Source organism: Homalodisca vitripennis, chromosome 6 (genome assembly GCF_021130785.1).
Source record: "Homalodisca vitripennis isolate AUS2020 chromosome 6, UT_GWSS_2.1, whole genome shotgun sequence".
In the NCBI taxonomy this organism is placed as follows: Eukaryota; Metazoa; Arthropoda; class Insecta; order Hemiptera; family Cicadellidae; genus Homalodisca; species Homalodisca vitripennis.
In genome coordinates, this window is record NC_060212.1 from 78,225,116 (window position 1) to 78,252,053 (window position 26,938).

Here is a 26,938-nt window from a genome sequence, read left to right on the forward strand (position 1 = left end):
GCTAAATATTCTTTTAGCTTAAACACTATTCTCGTATTAGTAAAAACGAAATTGAAACCACAGTCAGTTCAAAACAATTTCCACGCACAGCGTAGCTTTGGTGGGAAGAGCTTATTTAATATGATTTTTTAATGTAGCTCTTTTCAAATTCTGCTATAATATATTAAGATAGCTATTAAGATAGCTGAAGATAGCTACAATACGATGTGTTGAGAATACAAAATTTAAACACTAGTTTCTTACTAAAGTTGGTCAAATTATAAACGCAAAATTAAGACTACATATGCTTAAGAGAGCCTAAGTAGTGCAAATGCTAGGATACATACCAGTAACGAAAAAGCTATTAGGGTTTGGAGGGCCCAAAGGCCCATTGTAGAGTAGCTGACCATGCGCTGCTGTTGTAAGAAACTCTAGGTTGAGATGTGACGACAAGCAAGCCTGTAGAGAAGGGTACCACCCCCATCCATCACCCTGAAACCCTCTGGTCATCTGCTGGCACCGTGGACCATCGTGATACTCAGGGCATGAACACCTGCAGGTAGACAGTCAAGATGGTTATTAGTCAGTTAAGGCTTCTTAGTTGGAATTAAAAGTTATAACTAAATAATAAATTATCAAATTATTATTTATCAAATTAGTACAAGTATTGCATAAATCTGATTTCATAAATAACAGAAGACATTAAACAAACATAGCTGTTGAAGTGTAAAGTATTTTACTCGCTGCTGTGCATTTGGGTTGATTTATGGCCGTATCAAAACCCCTTGGCCCCTTGGCCATATAACGTACAACTGGGATCGTTTAAGGTTGTCGCTGATCCATCTCAGTCGCTGCTTCTGAAATCTTGTTTTATCTCATATCTGTTTTTACTAAACATTTAGTGGAAAAGTTAAATGAATATCAAAGCAAAATGATTAATACTCAGCGTATAAGTCTAATATCAAAACACCTACAAACTACACACATAACAAAACACTAAGAACACATAAAACTAACATTGATTAAACGTGCTTTAAGAGTTCATGCCACTGATGGTGAAAACTTCCACTCCACGTAGCTCCTGAACCATTAGAGATATTGAAAAACTCTCAATGGCAAAAATGTCTTATTTTTTAGACTAGAATATAAAAACAACATAAAATACAGGGTGTTCTATAAACGATTTTAAAGTTGGCCACCATATTGGAAAATGGCGGCCACCTTCAAAAAATTTTAAAGTGTATTCTTAAGTGAAACTTAAAATTGAGCAAGTTCCATATTTAAACTGTGGTGCTAAGACATGTAATAAAAATGTTAGCTATTGGATCACTTTAAAAACTCACCCGGTATACATATATATATACGTCCTGCCTGCACTATTTGGGAATGTGCCTTAATCTAAGATAAGGGACATCATAAATCGAATAGAGGAAACATAACTTAGGATGGTTCTCAATAGGACACCTGAAATTAATTTTTAATATTTTTACTGAGATTACTCGATATTTTCTTAAAGTAATTATGTCTTAGAATCTCGTTAATGTTTGTATGAAATAGTAGTTACACAAAAATATGGAATACTAAGTTTTGTCTTTCCATACATCTGATTTTCCAAGCGCATGAAGCTAATAAATAGAAAAATACTTTTATCTTTGTAGATGTATTTTAAATGTTACTTTTCCGATCAACATAACTTGTCAATACCTCTTTGTAATTTTTTCGTTTCATATACGCTCAAAGTCTATCACGTCATAAAGCATTGAACTTCAAAGGAGAGCTGTCAAACTTACTTTCCGGTAAATATCGACTGAGAGAGCAGAACCTTTTGGTGATTATCATTTAACATGTTTTTGCGAGTGCACTTTTGCCGTGATAACAGTAAATTATAGCCTATTAACAAACTAAAAAAAGTTAGTTTGTCTTAACTTCACTGTATTATATACTTTTCAATTTTTACTTGTATATTTTACTGACAGCCTTAGTGTTTACATTGGACAATAATAGACAGGTGGTTAAGCCAAGTTTTAAAGAGAGTTTCTCAAAACCTAAAATAAAAATACAAATTTTACTGTCTGTTGAATATATACTAATTGAGTACCATACAATACATTTATTAGTTTCATTTAACTAATGTCAATTTTGAAAATGTTCACCTATGTTGGAATAGTAGCAAAATAAAGATGCTTGATGAATACGAAATGTATAAGCATTTTATAAGTAAATAATTAACTAACTAGGTGAACTATGATTTAATGAGAAGTAACAATTCTGCTCCCACTATCAGATCAACACACAATACTACATCGTAACCACGCCTCGCCAACCGATCAGATAACAATGTTGATACTCCGGGAATGAGAATCACCTAAATATAGTTTTCGTGCATTCTTCTGGGCGTTATCTTATACCATGTAAAATATTCTAATTAATATTCTGTGTTCCGTTACTTGATTTTTGTGTATTGCTTTGAGCTATCTTTCTATACTTTAAACTATGACGTTCCCAGAAGGATAATTCTTGCTTTTAATACTTTCTGATGCTAAAAGATGACTTAATAGTAGTCGTTATAACAGTATAGTTTTCAATATTAATTGAGATATTTGATAAAAAAATATGTTACAGTAATGTTAAAAGTAAAACGTGTTTTAAGTGTTATAAAAAATTTTTAAAGCTAATTTTCTAATATAAAAATTTATCCTATGACATATTTAATTATTTATCTATATGTATTTCAATTATGTAAACAAAGCTTTGACTACCACAAAACATTTTAAAGATATTAGAGCTTGGTTGCTAGTTTGGATTTTTCAAGCTTTTGATTCAGTAAGTTAACTTAATTGTTGTTAGCAAAGCTTATATTTTATCATTTAGATGACAATTCGCTATAGGGATTCTCGTCGTATTAACTGGGGAGAACTCAGCGAAAAAAGGTGTTCCTCACGGTAGTTGCCTGGGGCGAACTTTGTTTTATAAGATTAATGAAAAAGTTTTATTTTAGTAATATACGATTTTTTTCTAAGCGTATTTATTATAGCACGATTGATAATTTAAAATGTATTTGATACAAATTTCATTATTTTAACACAATAATTCACATGCTTGAGCCTTACCTCGGTCCTTGCCTCGTGTCGTAGCACGTGCCGCCGTTTAGACAAGAGTGGGTACTGCAGCTCTCCGGGACACTGAAGTCCCTGGCGTCACAAACACACTCAGCCGTCTCCTCGACCCTCGGACCCGCCAGGACGGTGGTGTTACCGTTCACTATGTGCAGAGCTGGCAGGATAGTCCTCCTTGTCCTACATCCACTGTCTCCTTCACACAGCTCCTCGTCTTGACATTGCTCCTCTCCGATAGAAAATATGTTCGCAGAAAGTGCGCTTTCTATCTGCAATGATAATTTATATGTTTTAACGGGAGGATATCTTTAATATGGAAATAATACAAAAAAAAAATTTATGTGAGTAACACTGCTTCAGATAAATGTCGGATTTGAAACCCCAAATTTTATAAAACTATACATATATTAACTTAAACATGTTTCTTTATAACATAAAAATATATAAACAAAATTTAATTTTGAAACTAGCGATTCAAGAAGACGTATTTAATAAGTTATAAAATTTTTAGAAAATGATTTTACACATTGTTTGTAGTGTGTCATTTATATGCTATAATGAATAAATCATGAAATAAATAAAATAGGTTTTCAATAAATGTAAAAGTATAAACTAACGCCTGTTATTAGTAATATGGGATTCATTTATAAAACTTTCATGACAATTTCTGTAGTTATTTTTCATATAAAGTTAACTTAAATCCGGTTACTTTAATATAGATTATATAAGAACGAGTCGCTGGATTTTTTATATAAGAACGTATTCTTCAATGTAAACTTAACACACCAATTATTTGTTACGAAATTGCTTAACATTTTTAAGATAATTAACTATGAATTAATAGTGATTCTATTAATTCAATTGATAGTGACTATAAATAGTGATTTCTTCCAATTTATTAAAAGAAATCGCACATATTTCTCAACTCATAAACAACCAAAGTACTAGAATGTGCATGACATTTTATATTTGTTAGATATAGAGTACATGCAAACTTTGAGATATGTAAAATTAAATTTAAACGACTCACTGTGTTTCTGTTTAACAACATTTCCCCGAGTAGTCTGACAGGCTTAAAGTATTCTGAGTGCTCCTTGACACAGAGGCGGACTCCGGTGTATAGCTTGCCGCCTCCGCTACTGTCCCCAGGGCTGGGCTGTACACTGAACACTAACACGTTATCTGTATCTGTCTCTAGTAACTGTCCGACTACCTCTATGAATGTTTCCAGCCTGCTTACGGTGGAATTTCCTTTCTGAAAATCAATAACAAGATTTTTTCCCATGTATTATTTAACAGATATTTAATCAATTCATACAATATATTATATAAATTGTTGCCAATTCAATTGAAATTGATTTAATTCATAATTCCTGGAATTTTTTAAGTGAACAGATATTTTGGTTTTTTTTATCTAGTCCAACATGAACTTATTAATTTTAAAAATGTGATATTGTCTTTATTGAGAATAACATGTTGCTTTTACTTTTAAATATTAATTATTACGTTTTAGTTATACTGTATTATAGTTTATTTAAAAGTTTCCGTAAATTGACTAAAATTATTATAAATGAATAAATAAATATTTATTTATTTCCGCATAGATACAAAGATCTCAACCTACATGCACGAACAGGAAAATGATCTCCACATGGGCGTAGCCTGTGTTTGGAGATCGAGACGCGATCAGCAGCATGAATATGCACTCATCAACATAATAAGTACGTAAAATCTTCGTATGGAAAAACAATGTAATAACAACATGAAATACAACTTATGTATACTCGTAATATAAGAAAAAACAAATACATCATAGCTACAACAAAGCAAGTGTTTGACAATAAGATGGCAACCATATCACAACCTGAGAAATGATAATGTGATAATGGGTGATTAATAAATGATAAAAAGAATATAAACTTAATTTAACCAAAATAAAAACATTTTATCGGTTTATTATGGGGTTTGGAACCTCTCACACACTTATACACTGACGCCACTTATCCTTGTAATTAAGCTCTCGAATCCTAAAAGAAATACCCTCCAAACCAAAGGATTGAGATTTAAATAATTAATTAAAAGTTTCCAATGTAACTATATTAACCGCGAATATTATATTGTTGTTGAATATATTAATGAAATGAAATGAAATGAAAAATGACTTTATTAGAGGCGAAGTTAGGACTATAAAGTCCTCTCTACCACTTAACCTCATAAAAATTAAACTAACATATATATATATATATATGAATATATTTATAACTAAAACTTAGTCTATTTATTTACACTATATATTAAATGAAACAATATATATTTAATGGTGATTTATAGTTAATTTTTATTGATCATTTGCACAAAATGTAACAGACTTTTTAATATAATATAACTTTTATTTACAAATGATAAATCTAGTTGTAAATATAAACAAGTAACATGTTTACGTTCTTGCATGCTGAAAATCTGTTTAAAACTTATTTGAGGTAAAAAATAATTTAAAATAAACTTCCTAATTATATAAAAAGATTTATTCTTTATAATTTACTCTTATTTTATTGTTAACAAAGCTTATAATTGCCGAGTTTCCTAGTTGAACGTATTTTATAGTTTTAAATAACTGCAGGTTTTGAGTTAAATTATTTGGTAATCATTAGCGGGAAAAGTTAAATAGAATTTTTAAACCTCAAACCGCGTACATCCTTCTATGGCTCAATTATTTTAAAGAATAAAAGTTTATGTGCATGTTTATATTATTTCAAATATTAATAATTATAGTTTATTTAAAATGGTAGTTTTGTTGATTCTCTTGTAAGGAAATAGTCTACTAGTTTTGGTTTGTTATACAATTGATAATTTCGTAAAAATATTGGATATAGTTTAGTAAGAATGCTTTTTGAGATACTTAAATTATTCTTATACTCCTAAATCTGTTACCTTAAATTTCGCAAGCAATTTTTTTAATACAAGTCCGTAAAGTACTTTGTAAAAGCACTAATGATGTAATATAATGGTCCACTGCGATATTTTTTAAACTAAAATAGGCATAAAATGAGGCACATATCTATCAGTGTTCATGGTGAGACGATCAAAGGTTAGACTAATTCTTATATAAGGTTTGGCGTTTATCGTAGATTTTTGGTTTAAAAATAAATAATACGTGATTTCCGATGGCACAGCTGAGTTTGCCTTGTTACCCTCATCTATATGTATCAAAATAATATATTAACAACTTACATGCGAAATTGAAAATTTTAGAATTTTAAAACATTTAAAACATTAAAAGTAACGAAACATTAACTATTAAATATTATATAAGCGTTTTTGTCGCAGTTATCATTAAGTCCAAGCCTATATAGAGAGGCGAGGTGTTATATGTAAAAACATAAAAGGATTATCAAGAAACTGTGAACATGTAAGAGTCTAAAAGCCCTTAAAGGCTGAGATTGGTTTATCATGTTCCATATAATACACTAGCTTTATTCGGTAAATCCTATTATCCTTTACCTCCAGTGACACCTTTAACGTCTGTGAATGGAATAATCCAAATATGATTTTTAGACCAAAAATATAAACGTAAGGCCTAATGCATCTGCTTGTTATCCCTCCTCGGAATCATTGCATCACATTAATTTTTGTTTTATATGACAGTATAGGGCAGTTACAATGATTTTCCTACAGTCTCCCACCTAATATGTTGTGTGCAGTACGTGTTATTTATCCTTATTCCTGCAGTAACGTAGTTCAATTAGTCTTGACGTGATATACATGCATAAGTAATTTAACAGGAACAGCTAAATGATCATACATTTATCATATGTATTTTTTGACATTTTATTCCACCTTAAGATATAGCTATTATTGACAACTAAAGAAGAGGATTAATTTCAATCCATAATTCATAAAGCTCTCTTCTTTTTAGATAAAACGATGGCACATATTAGTCCGTTTAATACTTTACGTACGGGTTCAACATTACTTTATCCCTTTGAAGACACTCAAAATTTCTTCGATTAAGCTTGATGCTGTAACTTAGGAGATTAACACAGTATTTGAATAATAAAATGATAGTACTATTCTACCCATAAGTTTTATTTTTCAATAAAGAACTTCTATTAATTATAATAAGTATTGTACGTAAAGATTGTTGTTCTAAATATTTATGTACATTACAGTTATTATATTTATTTACTACAAATAATAATGTATCGCCTCACCACAATGAAATCTCGGTCCGTGACTCCCTGGAAGGTGACGACCTCTGAATGGTACCAGTCTGCCATTGTAATCTGTCTCACCATGACAGTTACTGAGGAAACGACTGTGTCCAGGGAGTGTCTGGAGTCCCGCACCCTGACCCTCAGCCGGTAATCCCCCTCCGCCGTATCACCGGATATCCTGAGGGTCCCAGTCTCCTGGTCCAAGTGAAACTGTGGAGACGGACTCGACTCCCAGTAGAAACTCTTGTCCGGCAGGTCCCAATCGTCCTTATCCTCTACGTACACTCGGCCCACTTCCATGTCTTCTCTGCTTCCCTTAAATTCAGTTTATTTAGAAAATAATTATCGGTCATGTTTAATTTATTATTCATGTGTTCGTAAACATACACTGACCATCAGTAGATTTAATTTGATACACATACTAATAATTACTCTTACAGCATAGTACAACCAAATTACTTTTTTAGATTTTAGTGCAATATTTTCATAGATTAAAAATGTTTGAACCAACTAATGCTACAAATTTCAGAGCTAAAACAACGATGATTATTAATCGACTCAGAGGCCGATAATTCGGCTGAACCTTGTCGCTCATGAAGCTTGTTTCCCGGATTGTGGTTCTGTTAGCCCTCCATACCATGGTGGTGTCTGGCTGTGATCTGTGAGGCAATTCGGCGTTTTTGTAACCACGTAACGTCCCATTAACTTAGATTAAATAGTCATTATTTTACCATTGGATCTTTAAGTAACTGAAATAGAAATTAAATTGTCTAATAATAATAAACTTGTTCAGATTCAATATTAAAACGTTATTAATTGGTATTTAATGATTTTTTTATTTGGATGAAATTTAAGTTACAGGCCGATTTGTTTTTAGCGTAAATTTTTTTCAGAATAAAACTCAGTAGGTCTTTAGTACTAACAGAGTACAAACTCATTCCATTAGTTTGAGATACGTCTCCACTAACTGCACTAAAATATTTAAACTAAATTATTACATACGCTATAGCAGCTAGGGCTACAGTGATATTCACATAAAAAGCCATTTATGAGCGACTTTCGTCTCATTACGGTGGGCTGCAAGTAGTAGCCTTACAAACTGAAATGTAAATCAGCGAGGGCCTCAAGTTGTAACTAAATTAGCTGAGGGCCAGGACGTAGTGTTCAATCGGTAACCTGACGAAGAGAACAGCCATAGTGATCCGGAGATCTGAGAGGGCAATCATATAAGCTTAATGCCGATGGCAAAGGTCTAATGCTCAATATTAAGAAATCATATAATTGATATACAATAATGCATAATGGCCTACTCACCTTTAACTTATATACAAGAATGTCTGTGGCCCCGGCAGCCATTCTGTTGTCATTCACATCACCAATGACTACAGTGAGAGTAGATGTGCCTATCATTAACGGATCTCCGGAGTCCTGTATGGTGATGGGTAAATGGTACTCTTTGTGGCGTTCACGATCAAAACTGACAAGATATGATACAATTGCCACGCCATGGCCATTGTCTCCTCCTGAAATTTGTGGAAGACTAATACATAAATTATAATAATTTAAAATAATAATTTTGCAAATACTTTCATGTACCGTAAACCGGGGCTACTTTGCACCACTTTTAGGAGTTAAAATAAATATTATCTCATAAAAAATAAAGCGTTTCAAAAAATTAACAAACTAATGGTTTTTATTAATTCTTATACATCCAGGAAACCATTCCACACTCATAAATTTCTGTATTATATATTTAAATATGTTTTATGTATTATTTTAATTTGGTGCAAAGTATACCATAGGAGCTGGTTACTTTGCACCACCTGAAAAATTATTTATCTTTTTATGAAATAATTTGTTGGTGCAAAGTAAGACCTATTCAGAAACCCTTAAACATCTGTTGGAACCACTGAATACCTATATGATTTAAATTTTTTTCACCTGAAAGGGGGGAAAACAACAAAAACTCATGATACGTCACAAAGTGTGTTTAACATGGGAAAATGACAAACTTACAGATTCTGAAGCTTATACTTGCAGGTCTATGTTCAAAAAAATTACAACATATAATACACACTTAAAAATGCATTTTCTTAAAAAAAAATTAGTCAATTTTTCCAAAATTGTCTTGAAGCTCTGGAACTGCAAATATTCCTCTCTTGCTCAAAATTTTAGGTGGATTTATAGATCCAGCAATTTCATTCCACTCATAAAATAAAACATCCTTATTAACAGGCCACTTCCAGTTGCCTAGGGACTTCATCATTGCACTTACAAAAGCTCCATTTTCATCAACGCTTACAATGGTACCTGGGTAATATTCGTTTTCGTAGTTAACAACAACAAATGAATCTACTTGTAGATCAGACTTGTTAATGGGTCTCAGTCCTGATTTTATTGTTAGAAAAGCCTCTTCTTTTGCTGCTTCATTGATCTCCTCTAATTTCTTTTTCCTATAGGACTCCCAGTCATCGCCGGAGGAACTTTCATCAATACACATTTCTGATGGGTCATCTATGGACTCATCACTACTATCCCGTTGAAATTTAGGCCGACACGATTTTTTCATTTAGTTAAACAAGTCTTTGTGGCTACCTTACTTGTGCTTGGTGTTTGGTCATCAGTCAGAGATTGTGGGTGTTTAACACTAGCATTATCACTAGTTACAAGTGATTTCATGAAAATCGTTTCTTCGTGAGATAAACTTTTTCCTGCTGGCACAGCAAGTTTCTTTTTTCTTGTTATTTGTGCTGCAGGCCTCTCGTGTTCACTGCAGGGCAACGAGGAAAGCAGAACAAACAGCTGAAGGATTCCGCTTTTAAATACAAAGCGTTTTTTAAAAGATTAAGGGGCTACTTTGCACCAATTTTATGCTGGTGAAAAGTAACCCCGTCTTTCTCTTAAAAGTAACCTTAAACTTAAAATGGATGATAATCTAATGACTATTGATATAAACTCTCAGTAACTGTTGTTATTTGTAAGATAATAAAATTCTACACATAAATATACCACACTTCTCTGACGTTGACTAATATCGTAAAAACAGCACTTTTGTGACGTAACAATTCAAACAAAACTGAAGATACAAAGACAACTCTTCCCAAAAATATAAAAAATGGCGGAATAAAGTGTCTGTTCACTTAAATCATGTAGACGGTGGTGCAGCCTAGTGAAGAATTGTGAAACTAGGTTGAAATTATTAATAGTTTCTCCTACAGATAGAGTTGAATCTTTTTTCAACTTTGGTGCAAAGTAACCTCACAAGGTGCAAAGTAGCCCCGGTTTACGGTAATTATTTTATATAGGTATATCAGCATGCACGTGGTCCTCTATTATTAGAAAACTATCTTGAATAAAATTTCTGTCTTCGAATAAAAAACGACAAGCAAATTAATAAACGTAGAATGTATGTAAGAATGCCTTTAACTGTTAATGCCTTTAACAAACAAACTTTGAAAGGTAATGAAAGTAATATTTGTTACCAAATTGTTCAAAAGGTGTACTTATAACGTATATAATAACCTTTTAAAACCTGGGTTTAGAACATAAATATACAGCTATTACAAGTTAATGATATAGGGTTATTTTTCATCTAACAAAAATTGTGTAACGTATAATTGATACAATTTATGTAAATGGTGTATATCATGCACTATTTGTAATATTAATTCACTCATAAAAGCCAATTTCATGACTAACTCGGGTTAGTATCGACAGAGAAGAGCCGGTTCAGGGAATGGTTAGCGGCAGGGTCCAAGTGAAATGTATAGGGAGGTCCGTTCCCTTTGGCATGGTCATCCATATCTTGTGCGAATAACTCCAACAGTGTGCGAGGCGCTGTGTTCTCCAGCAGGATGGGACGATATTCTACGAGCAGACGGGGAGCATTGTCATTTACGTCCAGAACGTTCACGGTCAGAGTGGCTGTCGCCGTCCGCGGTGGGTCTCCATCATCCGAAGCCGTTATAAGAATCTGAAAAAGTATATGTTTTATAAATCCATACCTATTGAATTTAAAAATAGCAGTGGCCACTCCAATAGTAAAATTTCAGGCTAATTTATAAAGTATTTAAGTATCGGTTGTATTGATTTTCATGATTTTCAGACAGAGACATCGACAGAGAAGAGCCGGTTCAGGGAATGGTTAGCGGCAGGGTCCAAGTGAAATGTATAGGGAGGTCCGTTCCCTTTGGCATGGTCATCCATATCTTGTGCGAATAACTCCAACAGTGTGCGAGGCGCTGTGTTCTCCAGCAGGATGGGACGATATTCTACGAGCAGACGGGGAGCATTGTCATTTACGTCCAGAACGTTCACGGTCAGAGTGGCTGTCGCCGTCCGCGGTGGGTCTCCATCATCCGAAGCCGTTATAAGAATCTGAAAAAGTATATGTTTTATAAATCCATACCTATTGAATTTAAAAATAGCAGTGGCCACTCCAATAGTAAAATTTCAGGCTAATTTATAAAGTATTTAAGTATCGGTTGTATTGATTTTCATGATTTTCAGACAGAGACATAACACTAGAATGTAACGTTTATAGTATATAATTTGTTGCCTCTTAAAATTTTTTTCTGTATATATCATAAAACCGATATGTTGATTTCATCTCAATTTTTGACATTCCAGTATGATATTTTACATTTTGTATGATAATAGCAGAAACAATATTTACAGGTACAATAACAAAGGTATCATAAAATATATAAATATAAATTGTATTCTACTAAAAATATTTGAGCATTTAAAAATGGGTTTTATAAAATTAAAACTTCGTATTATGTAATACGGGGTATGTAAAATTTAAATCGATATTTTTTTAAAGTTGTACAGCGCGAAGTCAGTATATCATTCAATTTAACATTGATTGCACGAAAATAAAAATAATTTATTAACTAGCCTAGAGGTTCGGTTCCACACGGTATATTGCCAAATTATACATTATTAGTAAGAATGACCAATCATAAATTAGATTTTTTTGTAAACATTATGAGTAACCATTATAATGCTCATATGATCCAACACAATCAAAATGAACAACAGAATTGTTTCAGCCGTTTAGTTCTAAATTCCTTCAAAAGGATTATTTTTTCATTTAAGAAATATTGAAATTGCATACCAATAATTTGAAAATCAATTTAACCAGACGGGTATAACCGGGAATAAGATAATTCTCCTTCCCTTTTATTAATAAAGTTTTATTTCTGTATATAATTTACAAATATTCCACACATAACTGGCTAGAAAGCTTTTGTTTATAGTATAGTAAAAGATATACTCCTTCTATATAACTATAATATTTCATCTATAAATATTTATCGAACACTACGTATACATATTGAACATCACACAAAGCTTTGAGAGAGCTGTTGTGGAATTAAAGTTCCGATAAGGTACCGGTCTGTTGTACAGTTTAAGCCCGTCACAGTAACATGTATGACAGACAAGGGAAAGCCTCCATAAGCTCACAAGAGCAGAAGGCTTACCGATGCAGAAGCTGATTACACGTTGACCTTTGGAGTTTAGTTTCTCATCAACCACAAGCGACCAATATCTTTATGTAAAAATAACTGTTCATATATTTGAGAAAGTTTAGTTCCTAACATGACAGCTTAAATAGGGTGCTGCTATAATCAAAGTTAAGTAGTTATTTCTAAAATAACTATAAACATTTAACTGCTTCTGTAGTCTGACCCAGTTGGTTTACTATACATATGTTAATAAAGAAATATATTTTTGTAGAACAATCACCCAAACGAGACTAATAGTATAAATAAAAAGAAATTCTAATTAAAAGAATGGCTTGGCAATATGATTTATAATTTTTTATAACCTTAATAATTAAATATTATTAGATTTATCGTTCTTAAATTTCACACCTCAGCACTAGGCAAACTTATATCTTTGGCGTATGTTGAATTTAATAATTTTTGTAGGTATTACCTTTGCTTATTGCATGTATACTGGCCAGAGTTATAAATCGCCTTATTATTTTGCTTCATTGTGTTTTATTGTTTTGTATTTTACTGTTCTAAATACTGGCGACCATGCTACGTTATTTTAAATTTGTGACTTGCCACAAGTCAACTGACGGCATTTAGGGGTGACTTACTAAGGACAGCTAGGTTGTGTCAAAGATTGAAGTCTCGCACCCGCAACTCTCTCAAGTTTCACTTCAAACAATTATGACTTACGATGCGAAAATTTCCAAAAGATTTAGATAATTAGAGACTATTTTTTGGCGTTTATCAATAATGTGACGAAAATGGAGCAGTTCTCTCTTAGGACATGACCATACGAATGATTTATACGTCCAAGGATTGAGAGGAATGAAAGTGTTCATAAAGATAATGCTAAGAAAACTTCATGAATCAGCATGAGCTGACTGTTATATTCTGTTGTAATATTAAACTTCGGAAATTACATCTAATATACATTGAAGGACGTCCAATACACTGTGTATCGTTCATAAACGTTTAGAGTATCCACCGGAACTCTAGTTTAACCATTGTCACAAATTTATGCAGTATCCACCTGATAAGGGCAGTATGTTTAGACTTTCTTAAAAGAGCAGCTTCTTAATTTACTGAGATATATAAACAAAACTGCGCCCGCCTACTTAATAGTGTATAACTCATTGCATGAAATGTATCTTATATCTAGACTCTTCACTAACCTGCATATGAATCACATACTAGACCACCATACTATCTGTGATGGAACTGTCAAGCCAATGCTTGTTTTTATTAATTCGTTCAAGGTAAAGATACCTCTAGTCTTAAAGTACTGCAGTGCAAAATATTTCAAATAAAGCTGTACTTTCTGCACATTTGTTGGATAAGCTTTATCACAGGTAAATAAAAAGCTTGAACACTCTCGGCCCACGCCTATAGAAGATGATGAGTTTCAAAATTGAAACCTCAAACACTCTCTCTTCTGCTAAAAAAATTATGCAGTTCCGGAAAATGTAATACCCTTGCATTTATTATGCTAATCTCCACTCAATTCCTTATGATATCAAAGATTCCTATTATTACCCTAAACCGCTTTCAAGCCACCGTGTGTTTACCATTTCTGTCGGCAGGAAATTTACCCCTCGTGAACGTCAAAGTTTAGTTATAACCATTCTTTGTCATGTCTGCGTTTCACACTATCTTTCACTTTAGCTGTAATAATAAGATATTTTAGTAGAAACAACACAGTATTTACCTTATGAATAGCACTTCTCTCCCTGTCAAGCGGTCTCTGCACAGTGATTCTGCCGTCCTCATTGACGTGGAAGTGTCGCCTCCTATCGCTCTCGCGATGAATGCTGTAGGTCACTCTCCCCTGCCCTCCTTGGTCCGGGTCTCTAGCAAGGAAGGTATCCACCAGGGTGCCCACCTCCACGTCCTCCTGAAGCGACACAGTCGAGCTCGTCTTGTCGAAACGTGGACTGTTATCGTTAATGTCACGGAGCCTCACAACCACCCAGGAGCTCGCCACGTGGTTCTTATCTTCCGTACTGTTCGGTCCCTAGACCAGTTAATATTTCTCAATGAACTTCATATTAGTCATATACTAGCCATAAAGTGTATAATATTTAATAATATGCTATAGGTAACGGATAAGTTTTCCAGTTATGAGCAATAAATTAGATTGTCATTGATGCATAGGGTTTTAATGCAGTACACTTTATTCTATGTATACAAATAAATGTCGCAATGTAATCAACTTTAAGGGTAGAAAATAAATGTTATAGACCATATTTGTATTTACTAATTTACTTCTCCAATATTATGGTTAACTTATACATATTTAAATTTGGCATAATAGGTTTTACTTAGATGGACATAAGAAATCCATTGTTATCATATATCAACTACGTTTTTAAAATAACATTAGAAATATATGTTATACAAAAAGCCTAAATTAATTGCTTATAATGCAGACCTCTTTACTGAAAACTGCGTAGGTAATTTGTAACGGCATTATACTTTATTCAAACCACAAATATGTTTTTAGTATGGATAAAACAAATTACTAGGTCAAATGTTTAACTAATAATTCAGACATTATCAAAACCTTACAGTACAAAACAGTGATGTGGAAACACGATGAAAGTCAGAGAGGCAATTCACCTGGTCATTCACCTGTATTTTGAACTGGAAGCCCGAACTCTGCAACGGGTCCTCGTAATCCAGGGGGTTGGTAACCCTGAGAGAACCTGTACCATCAGGATTGCGCACCATCATGAACTTGTCTGTGCCCAGTCCACTGCCTTCAACCACCTGAGGTCATCTAACATTAGCGGTAGGAACGTATGTTTTATTTTCATAAGTGTTTTCAATACGCTATATAAAAACCAACTGTTCTAAAAGTAAGATATTTTAGGGAATATTTAACATAAAATACCATTATAACGTAATCATATTTGTATACTTAGTGGTCTGGAAACCTACACAAGTATTCTTTGTACACTTTGGCGTTAGATCAATACATTAAAACGTTGTTATGACGAACCTTGTAATAGAAGTCGTTGGTCTCATCTTGATCGATAACATTAACGGTCAGGATGGCGTGGTCTGGTATCCTGCCGTCTTCTGATTCGCTGACCTTCGTTACCCACTCATCTTTGGTGAAGGCGGGCGGCATATCGTTGATATCTGATACTATGATGGACACCGTTCCTGTACCTAATAACCGATTGTGAGGTTTAACTTAATAAATATTTATAGTACTGATGATTTCCACATATTTTATTTCCAGCGGTTCTCGGTACAATTCTATTGAAATAAAATTGAGGAAACATAGTAATGTACTTAATATGTTCTTGTAAAAATACAAGGAGTCTTAGGTATTCAAATTAAACAAATTATTCTGTTTATTAAATCTGTAACTGTCTAAACTCTCGTATTTATTAATGTTTGTAGTGCCTATGACCAAAAAAATCCACTATAATGTGTTTATAAGTTTATAAAGTTCAGGCTACATATTACTAAACGTATTGAAACGTAATACAAAATAATTTGTATCTAACTTAGTACCTTAAATCGATGAAGTATTAGCTTAAAATAAAAAACGTATATATATTTATGTGCGTGCGTGCGTGTGTGTGTGTGTGTGTGTGTGTGTGTGTGTGTGTGTGTGTGTGTGTGTGTGTGTGTGTGTACATTTCCGCACGTCTCATTGTACTTCTTCAGATCTTACATTCAATATTGTATTCATAAATATCTACAAAATTAAATTATTAAATTAACTAAAAATATTAACAAGATAAAAGAACTCAAATAGAATAATAGACTAAACCTATTAAATAAATAAATAAATATATATATATATATATATATATATATATATATATATATACGTATATATCAACTAGTTCTGTCCCGCAACTTCGCACGTTTTTCTTAAGCTATGTCCGTGTATGAGAACTTCTGGTTTAAGTTAAGTATATTTCTAACCCGATGTAGAGTTGAAATTTTTTGCCACGATCAAAGAAGTCTGTCAAAAGTGTATTTTTATAGCCTTTGTACACGTACATGCACTTTATAATTGAATGGTATAATACACAAGCATTAAGTTCAACCAGAAATGTATTTAAAAAACAAATATACGTCGTAACTTAGCGCCTTCAAATAGTCATTTGCAATGTGATTTATGTTTTTGTGCTTGAATTGTAGTTTAAAATGTGCAGGTGCCTTGGAATCTTATTATTTATACCACAGAAAAATTTTGTAAAAAAATATATACAGTATATAATATAATACACTAATATATAGAAGATACCTTTTAACCCTCCACCATCCATAGCCACAACTTGAAGGGAGTAATCTGGTGTCTTTTCCCGATCCAAGCAGCAAATATTAGTCCTAATCAGGCCCGAGTGAGGTTCTATGCTGAATATTGGCGTTCCCGTCTGCTCGTCTAAGACATTCTTCTCGATGTTGTAGACTAGCTGAGCATTGCCACCCTCCAGTGGATCATCTTGATCTGTAGCAGTCATCGTCACTACGACCATTCCTGGATCATAAACAAAAGAATGAATTAGTAATGGATACCGTAAATTAATGCACTAGTAATTCATAAATATTTTATCACCATATTTGCCGGTCGAAATTATGCAAATTTTAGGGGAGCGTCCTTTATAACTGTTTATATTTTACGCCGTTACTTCAAGAAAGTACTTTCATGTCTACAATGGGATGAGGAACTGTTATGGAGTACCTAATAATTAATAAAATTTTATCTTATATATATATATATATATATATATATATATATATATATAAAAATATATATATTGTAAATAGTAACCAATGTAGTATATAATATGATGTATATGTTTATTTCATCATCCTAAATATGTTTGGCTAGCGGTTTTTATGAAATATTAATCATAATACACCATGACCAATTATTTAAATGGAATTAAATTAAATTGATTTTTTTTTATAAATATAACCTTGCATGGTATTGGAATCAATTAAAAAATTGCCTTTTTGAAAGGCACTTATTTTCCTACGCGCTAGGTAGGTGGAGTTTAGCATGAAAGCGTTTAAAATTGCTAATTATATGAAGTGATTATTTTTTCTTAAATATTTGTAATAGAATATTTCTCAATCTGACAAAATCCATCAGGCCAGTAACTAAATCGTAACCCACCTCGGTTAACGCCGTAAATATTCCTAAACTGGCTACTTTTAGTTCCTCTACTTAATTCAGAGAAGAATATGGAATTAATATTTATGTATCTGTCATTTAGTTTAATGATATAAGGATGGTAAAAATATAATTTCAAATACATTTGTTATTATATTAAACGTTTTGATACTACCACATTCGACCTAAACCATCACTAACGTGGTTGAAAATATTTTTTTTTATAACAAAACTCATCAATGTTTTCAAAGGAAAAGATATTAAGCTATTATGCTGTATAATCCTCCCTTCATACATCATAACAAGTTTTCAAAATAAATGACATTAAAATTTGTAATTTCTTAAAATTTAGAAAGTAAGATAATTTTATTTTAATAATGTTTTCGCGAATATTTCCTTGAAAGCAGTTACATTTAGAAAAAGAAAAAAAAATGTTATGTAAGTTATTTTTTACAACTAGCCATGACTAAAAGGTTGGAAAAGATTGGTTATAATTTTACGTCGCCTCATCCGTATACGTTTCGGTTTTATTTCTGTTACCATATATTGCGAAAAATAGTATAAATTTGATGAATAACCTATCACAAAGTTCCAATCATATTTTCTTACAAAGCAGGATGTTTTTCTCCAAGTTCTATTTTCTGTGGCTCATTTATTGCCATCACAGTAAGGTACTACATTTTGAGGTGTTTTTAGTAGAAAAGTAAATCAATTAATAATAATTTTTATTTTAACTATACAAACTAGAATAAATAAGGGAATTAAATGCCTTTGTTGTAATAAAACTCAGACGGCGCGTTACACACACGGGTTAGATTGTCGTAGTCTCCGCGAGTGGTGCTTACAAGGATTACAGATTATTTGAATAAAGTTAGAACCTTAATTTTGTTTTATTGCTTTGCTTAGCTTGCTATATTTTGTGTAAATTTCAATTAGGTTCATTCTCACCATGAATGTGCAGGATATGTATGCATATTTTGTTTTAATTAGCACCCATTGAAAAATAAGAACTATTGTTTATACTTTAATCGTATTCACCATATGTATTGCTGAATAATAAAAAAAATCACCATAACTATGAATTGCGATTGATTATAATTGTTTTTTGATTTAATAAACTTTTATTTTATTACTAAGCATTCAGTCTGCTGTGAAAATCTGTAATGTCTAAAATAAGATCTCATTTAATTTCCGATTTGCAAACAAATGCAGGTAATAACTATACACCACGAGTAAATAAAATGATTATTCTATTAAACAAACATTTCTTTTATTATTAGGCTATTGGACTACTTTGAAAGTTGGTCCTGTATAAATTTAATTTATTAATTCAAAAATTTCGGTTCTGCTGCTAAAAGCTGGTAATAAAGATAAACAGCAATTAAATAAGTAATATGTTTTCGGTTATATATATTTTCTTTTAATTTGGCTCTTGGAATGCTATCTAAATCAGTCCTGTCAAAATAAAACTATGTATTCCTAAATTTCCTTTATGTGGACATAAGTGGGTCACAACAAGTAATCACTAGTTTATTTAATTATTTTTCGGTTTAATAAAAATCCGTTTAGCATAACAATTAAAGTGAATGATAGTTCAATATTAAGGAGTCTTTAAGATTACTTTTTCGTTGATTTAATTCATCCCACCTTTTCGGTATACCAATAAAATGCAAAATTCCGGAACAATTTTCGTTTCTCTTATTCCTAAAGTCGTTACTGATGATCATTCATTAGCGTAGTTATGACGAGTGTAAAGTACTAGTTAAATTTCATATAATGACGATCGGGTATTGTTTGTGAAGGGAAGGAGCTGAGATAAATATACTACTACTAGCTGTTTCCCGCGGCTTCGCACGCTTTTCGTATGTTTTGCCCGCGTATGAGCATTTCTGGTTGAAGTATATTATATTTCCAACCCTGATGTAGATTTTACCTTGATGTCACGATCAAGAAAATATGTCAAAAATGTATTGTACATGCATAATGTATTTTATTACAAAGTGGTCTACCACTCAACCTTTAAGTTCAACCAAAAATTTAGTTTAGACAATTATACATCATAACTTAGCGCCTTCAAATAGTGTTTCACTGTTTAATATACGTATCTATCTCGTAATTGCAGGTTATAATGTGCAGGCGCTTTGAAAACTTTTCTTCATTTTATTCGTTTATATTCACGACATAAGCGAATAATTCAGATAATAACTATCCTATCTTCTAAGTTAGACTAAATTACGGATACATGTGAAATGTGATTGAAATTGGTTCAGTCGTTTTGGAGTTTATTGGCAACATACATCGTGACTCAAGAGTTTTATATATATAAGATATATATAGTAGTATATGGAGTAATTTGGACCGTTTTTTATCCAAATCTCATTATTTTATTATTTATAAGGGGATTTACCACAGTTATTTATTCAAAAGATATTGGATTTGTAACGAATGCATTTTATGTTTGCATTTGAGATACATGTCAAGATTCGTTAAATATGGATAGCGATTTTATAACAACGTATGCAAATACCAGCTGTTCCATTTTCCGTCAGGTTGGTAGTACTGAGACTCTGAAGGAAAATCGGAGCATTATCATTGACATCCTGCAAGTTGACGTGGATATCTGCATACCCAACCAAACCTTCCCCTCCTTCATCTTGGGCGAACACCGTGAACCTCCACTGGGGTCGTCCATGAGGGAGGTCACGGTCTAGAGGCTGTAAACAGAGGAGGAGGAGGTACGTAAATATACATTTTATCTTACAGCTCATTCAAGCCTTGAAAATTTAGTTTCTTGAAAATTGCACATAATTATACCTATAAAAAACGTAAATTTTAACTAACGTAAAATTCCAATTAACTGCTGTAAATAATAGTTTTCCTTTTTTGCTTTTCTTTATTTCTATCGGTTTTTAAGCAATAACGTCTATTTATTATGTTGAAACTTCAGATACCCGCTAACAATTTAACACTTGAATTTACGTACTCGCAAATGTATCAATAGTTAAATGAAAATAACAAATCCGCAGACCAATTCCAGGAAGAACAAATAATAAACAACACTGCTATTCCACTCTAAACAACAATGTACATTTTACTAACCTGTATTATATTTATAGCAATTAATGTACATTCAATATTCAACTGATGAAATGGTTAGTTTTATTAAGTCTGCATACACTGCTATTCCATATGTTACATTGTACCCTATGAGGTTTAACAAGAAAATAAAATTCCAACATTTATTAATGATAAATGTTTGGTAAATCACAAATAAATACCTACCACAGATAGGTTTACATGCAATTCTACGAACAAATATATGTTCCAATTGTTAAATATAGGTAATATGTTTTCATATGAAACTATGAATTTGATAGTTTTTAATTTTACTTTAATTTATTGAAATTAATAATTATTATATTATTAATAATTATTATAAAAAATTAATATTGAAATATACATTAAAATATCTTTTATATCTACTTTATATCAACAGAATTTATACAAACTTACATGGATATTTGCCAAAAAGACGGAAAAGATGAACTATACCTAATAAAAGAGGCAACTTAGATATTCATTTTCATTAATCATTCAATCTCACATATACTTATCCAAAAATTGTAATTGTATTGTTATTATGTCCTTGTAATTCAGGCAATACAAGCAAAGAACACATTGGAACTACAGATAAGCTTTTAACTCTCAAATAGCAGATAGGTAATATTCCAGCAACTGCAAGAACACTGTCTATATCTCTGTAGATCTACAAAGGACTATGATACTACCAAGGCTTAGTACTTGAAAAGCTTTTTATTTGAGGCAGCTGTGGTTTATAACTTAGGAATTCAAATAATAAAAAAATTAGAATACCCTGCCTGCACACGAAACAAAAATCAAGCTTCCAGAGACATCTTTAAACTTTTAACAGTTTTTTCCAAGGTATCGAATTGGATCCAGACCTCAAAATAAAATTATCTAATTTTTTGGACAGACATATGTTCCATCCCAGAGATAGCATTTATATTTATGTTCATATGGATCATTTGTACGCATTGAAAAAAACTTTGGAAAGAAACAAATTATGTATACTCCTAAGGAATATCGAGTGGTCATTGCATCATTAATAAATATAATATTGTGATAGACCTGCAGTTTTACTTTAGAGATACTAAAACTGTGATAAAAATAACTAATACATTGCATTACATATATTCTTCATGAATAAGTTCATTTGTAAACTGGAAATAAATGGATTCGTGTCGAAACATTTGGAGTGTATCTTTTCCAGGTTTTACGATTATAACACACCATTCAAAATAGTACGTAATCTCAAACAATAACAATCAATTTGACCTGAATATTTTGAAATCCCAAGACATCTTCAAAACACTGGATCCATATTTAAAAGAAAGACAGATAATCTAATAGACCAGATGTGCTTCGTTTGAATAAGGATAAGTGGTATTATAAAGTCTTTATTGTATAGAAAACTATTTAAGAAGATGATAAAGCAACCAAAGTATGCTAAAATGGATTTTAATGTGTAAATAATCTATAAATACCAAATATGTGTTTACCATGTACTAATGTTCTTTTATTCTTGCACATAACTTTTGATCAAACAAAATAAATATTTAACTTTAAATATTTTTTAATAAATAAAGAAATAAGTGCACTTACGAAAGGAGGTAGGTACTAAATAATGTTTTTTTAATAACGAAATAAAATGATAAGAACTCTTTGTTCCTATGGAAACATTTCTACTCAAGTTAGCAATGTGCATTAAAAACACCCGATCCAAAAATATAAAGTAGAGAAAACGTTTCAGTTATGAAACTTTGAATGAAAAGTTTTCAAAGACCTAATTGTGTTACATAGCACCTCAATACCTCTTAATTGTTATAACTTACTTGTAGAACATAAACCTCTCCGGATGTCTTGTTAATGGAGAACTTGCCGTTCGAGGGAACATCAGCGTCAACACCTGGCCCGGTGAGGAAGTAGTCAATGTTCCGGGGCCTATCGATATCTGAATCTGACACGTTTACCTGTAGAAAGAACATTAATTTCATCCATTATACACAGCCATTGATTCACTATAACACATGAATAATTTCAACGTGGTTTAAACGTTGAATCTAATATATTAAATTTTAAGCTATCTTTGAACAGGAACATATTATAAAAGTACAGTTTTGTTCATAAAATAAACTTAAATTAATAAATTGCTCCAAATGCAATTAAATTAAAAGAATAAATAAGCGCATTACCACATCAAACGTTAAAAAGTTTGCCAAGGGTATTCCTGTTGACCTTAATTCCAATCGAACTAAGCATTAGTAGATTGAAACTATTTTATAAATTTTCATCCAGAGGTCGGGTACTAAGAAGTGTTGTCAATACACGGTTGCTCAGCGTCTATCAGTGAGGAATATGAAAGACACTCTCTGTTACATTCTACAACCAATTTAAAATTCATATTTTCTGAAATGAAAATCAGTGAGACACGGCCAACTTGTGACCACAAATCTGTCAAACGTTTATGGTGTTAATAAATGCTGAAAAGATATATGAACAATTAAAATAGCAATTATAGAGGTCCATTTCCAATTTTGAATGTTTTACGAATGTGCATACATTTATATTCTTAAATATGGATACCACTATAATAAACAAATAGATACATTGAAAGCAATTTCTAATCCTTCAGTTTTACGTAATATATTTTCGTTACATCACACACATTATTTCACTATCACAATATATAATTATATTTTGAACAATTTAAGAATGAAATTAATTTATTTTACCTGTAGTATTTTTTTCGGCAAGTTAGTGGAGTCCTCCTCCAGCACAAGGGCACGATACAAGGGCTTGTCAAATACGGGAGGGTTGTCGTTGACATCTAGTACTGTCACACGTAGGCTCGTGTAGCTGATAGATTCTTCGTCAGTTACGGAGAGTCTCAGCTCATACTAAAAGTTATTACAAATAAATTAGCTCATAATGTTATATACAACTATACATACACACACATATCTTGCTTGTTATTTATCTTGCTATCTTTTTAAACATCTCAATGCTAATTAACTTTATCTCTATACTGTCCATTAAACCCATAATTTATAAATGTAAGTTATCTTCATGCAATATATGTTTAATTTTTCGTACATATCTAAGTATATTGACTACATAAACATTTTAAAATATATCAAATTAATATAACAAAAAAACACAGGAACCTAATAGTTTTAATTCTGTTGTAGAGTATTAAAACATATATATTGGAATATTTAGTTTATATATTAACGAAATATACATAAAAATTACAATACAACAATTCAATTTAGGACCAACGTATGAAACTTACTATTCTAGAATGAAATTTGTTTAAATAGTTAAAAGTCTTTTCGGTTGTAAAATAATAATATTTTGTCTTCTGAAAGCTATAACAGGAATTATTTGAAACAAAAGCTAAAGATAAAATAAATATTTCCTCTAATGCCACAAACACTAAAACTGGGATTTAGTTTTCCGATATTATCTTAATTTTGTTATTGAAATACATATACGACACAAAAATTCCAGTACAAATAAGAGACTCGTTAAAGGTAAGGGCTCTGTGATGTATTTTAGCATACTTGACCTGCAGGTGAGACATACTGGTTTTCTTCCTAGCTAACCTAGTATATGTTTTTCAATATTTATTATATTTATATATACTACAAAATATTATATTTTAAATTAGTAATCGTTTTGTTAAACCACAAAAAACTTTAACGGAATTACATGCAATTTATTGTTACTACTTACCATTTTCTTTGATTCGTAGTCCAGTTTTGCAGCAAGGGAAACATCCCCTGTTTGTGAATCAACGGCAAACACACCACCTATGTTACCGCCCGTGATCTCGTATCGAATATTCGTGGCTACAACAGCATTTACAAAACATAGCACACATATAAGTCAAACAGGCCGGTACTAATACATTTAATAAGGAATAGCAATAATATAATAATGTAGAGGAAGTAATAACATAGCAATAATACAATATTTGTCCACATGTTAGAATTATAAATTGCATACGTTTATTATAAGATAATGTATTAGATTAATTGAAAACGTTTTTATAACATTTTTGTGCCTTGCCTATTCTAAATTAAAAATTTTGCCATAAAACAATAGATAAAACCAACATTTTCTTTACTGCATCTCACCCAATTCTTTTACCATCACAAAAATGTGTCATCAATGGTTTTGTATAATACTTGAATGTTTTCTTGTAAATTAATTTAAGATTAGGGGTATTTTATTTTATGAATATTGTTGGGAATATATTATGAAAGATAGGACTAAATTCATTTGCATAGCTCATTAGGAATTACCTATATTTTTAAATAAGCTATTACAAATTATTGCTATAATTCCCTCTTACAGGTTCAATAATAGTTTAGATTTGAATGTCTGCTTTCTCTTCTACGTTTGAAAGTTGTTAACGGTGATCAAGGAATTTATTATATACTCTTCCTATTACTAATTTGGAAATTGTTAAGCCTCGTATTTATCTTATCAAATTTTGCATATATATCAAGCAATATATTAAATGATTGAAGTAGAAAACTCAGTTTTAAGAATTAAGACATTTGCATTTCAAATAAAAAAATGTTAATATACAATCACTTTTAATGGTTAGGCCTTAATCTTCATAATATCCTCTCACCATGTTCAGCTTATAGCTTTTTATGAGAAATATATTCAAAATTGTTCCCGATAGCCTGAGTGTATTTGTGTACTAATAATTTATCATACGTAATTTTTTATATACATATAAGAATAAAGAATTCATTATTTTATTTAATATTCCTTAATACAAACAATGTTGCTGTTGGATTAGATAAACATATTTACTCAATCACAAAGAACACCTAGGAAGATTTGTAAACATTTCATTTGGCAATAAAACTTTTTCAAGATTCAAATTTTCTACAGACGACAGTATTTAAAAACATAAATAACGTTACAAAATAATAGTTTATATTAATAACTGAAAATAACGTTACCTTCATCGTGATTTTGGGCGGCAATACGCATGATTGGAGTATGTAGTTTTTCATCTTCTTTAACTTCTACTTCATACAGGGATTTCTCGAAGTAAGGAGCGTCTTCAGATTCTGATGTTCCAGTCTTAAATATTTTACTCACTGAAAAGAAACACCGGTTTTAGATACAATAAATGAAAAAAAATATTAATTTATATTATTTTACTCTAAAAAGATTCAATAATGAATCATTATATAATATAAAGAAAAAAAATTGATTTTTCTGCAGTGTTTTATATAAAATCTCTCTTTTAAACCAAACCTATATAACATTTTGAATATCGTGATTAATACCTTATTAAGCACGCGGCAGTAAAAAAATGCATTAATTGAACTTGTACTTATAAATTAGTACGTGCGTCATAACCTTCAACCATATTCTACACAGGATGATGATATACTATGCGTCCTTTTTCTGTGATGATGTTTTATACCTATGACTTTTCAGAACCTGGTATACCGATTGGATGTAAATTTTGTAAAGAAAGAAGGCTCTTAAAGACTGGTCTCACTAAGGTTGCTTTATAAATGTGACTCGCATTTTGTCTTAAATATAAAACCATATGGATAAAACCAGACAAAGCAATTTGCGGAGATGTGGTTTTTTGCACTTTTGCTATTCCGACTTTTCCCAATTTTTTTTTAGAAATCATCCATGTTTATTTTTAGTTTGGCATGACGTAACTATATGAGGTATTTAATAAAGTTCGTCGTGAAGTAACGAAACAGGATATTTTGCCAGTTCTAAAATATTTATTTAAAGGTTGCCTAGTTTACATAAAAATTCCAGAAAATTGTCGTATTGAAGTACTTTTATACATGACATGGAGCAAGGAGACTGAATAAAATACCGTGATGTACTTTTCTTAAATGAGCTCATCTA

The 26,938-nt window shown here is 31.4% G+C and overlaps 1 protein-coding gene across 1 annotated transcript in view; it reads right to left on the reverse strand.

Annotated features, from left to right (window-relative positions):
- The window catches only part of LOC124365437 (neural-cadherin-like), a 43,136-nt gene extending 16,704 nt beyond the window's left edge, over positions 1–26,432 (reverse strand). Inside the window, exons 1-17 of the mRNA XM_046821417.1 lie at positions 26,411–26,432; positions 26,017–26,157; positions 24,770–24,885; positions 23,767–23,931; positions 22,867–23,004; positions 20,481–20,667; positions 17,081–17,314; positions 15,812–15,984; positions 15,430–15,579; positions 14,519–14,824; positions 11,009–11,282; positions 8,624–8,832; positions 7,307–7,624; positions 4,720–4,827; positions 4,126–4,350; positions 3,090–3,364; positions 327–532 (exon numbers count right to left, since the gene is read on the reverse strand). Coding sequence (XP_046677373.1) covers positions 327–532; positions 3,090–3,364; positions 4,126–4,350; positions 4,720–4,827; positions 7,307–7,624; positions 8,624–8,832; positions 11,009–11,282; positions 14,519–14,824; positions 15,430–15,579; positions 15,812–15,984; positions 17,081–17,314; positions 20,481–20,667; positions 22,867–23,004; positions 23,767–23,931; positions 24,770–24,885; positions 26,017–26,157; positions 26,411–26,432 — 3,247 coding nt within the window. The remainder of the gene's footprint in view (positions 1–326; positions 533–3,089; positions 3,365–4,125; positions 4,351–4,719; positions 4,828–7,306; positions 7,625–8,623; positions 8,833–11,008; positions 11,283–14,518; positions 14,825–15,429; positions 15,580–15,811; positions 15,985–17,080; positions 17,315–20,480; positions 20,668–22,866; positions 23,005–23,766; positions 23,932–24,769; positions 24,886–26,016; positions 26,158–26,410) is intronic.
- Positions 26,433–26,938: the final 506 nt, after the last annotated feature.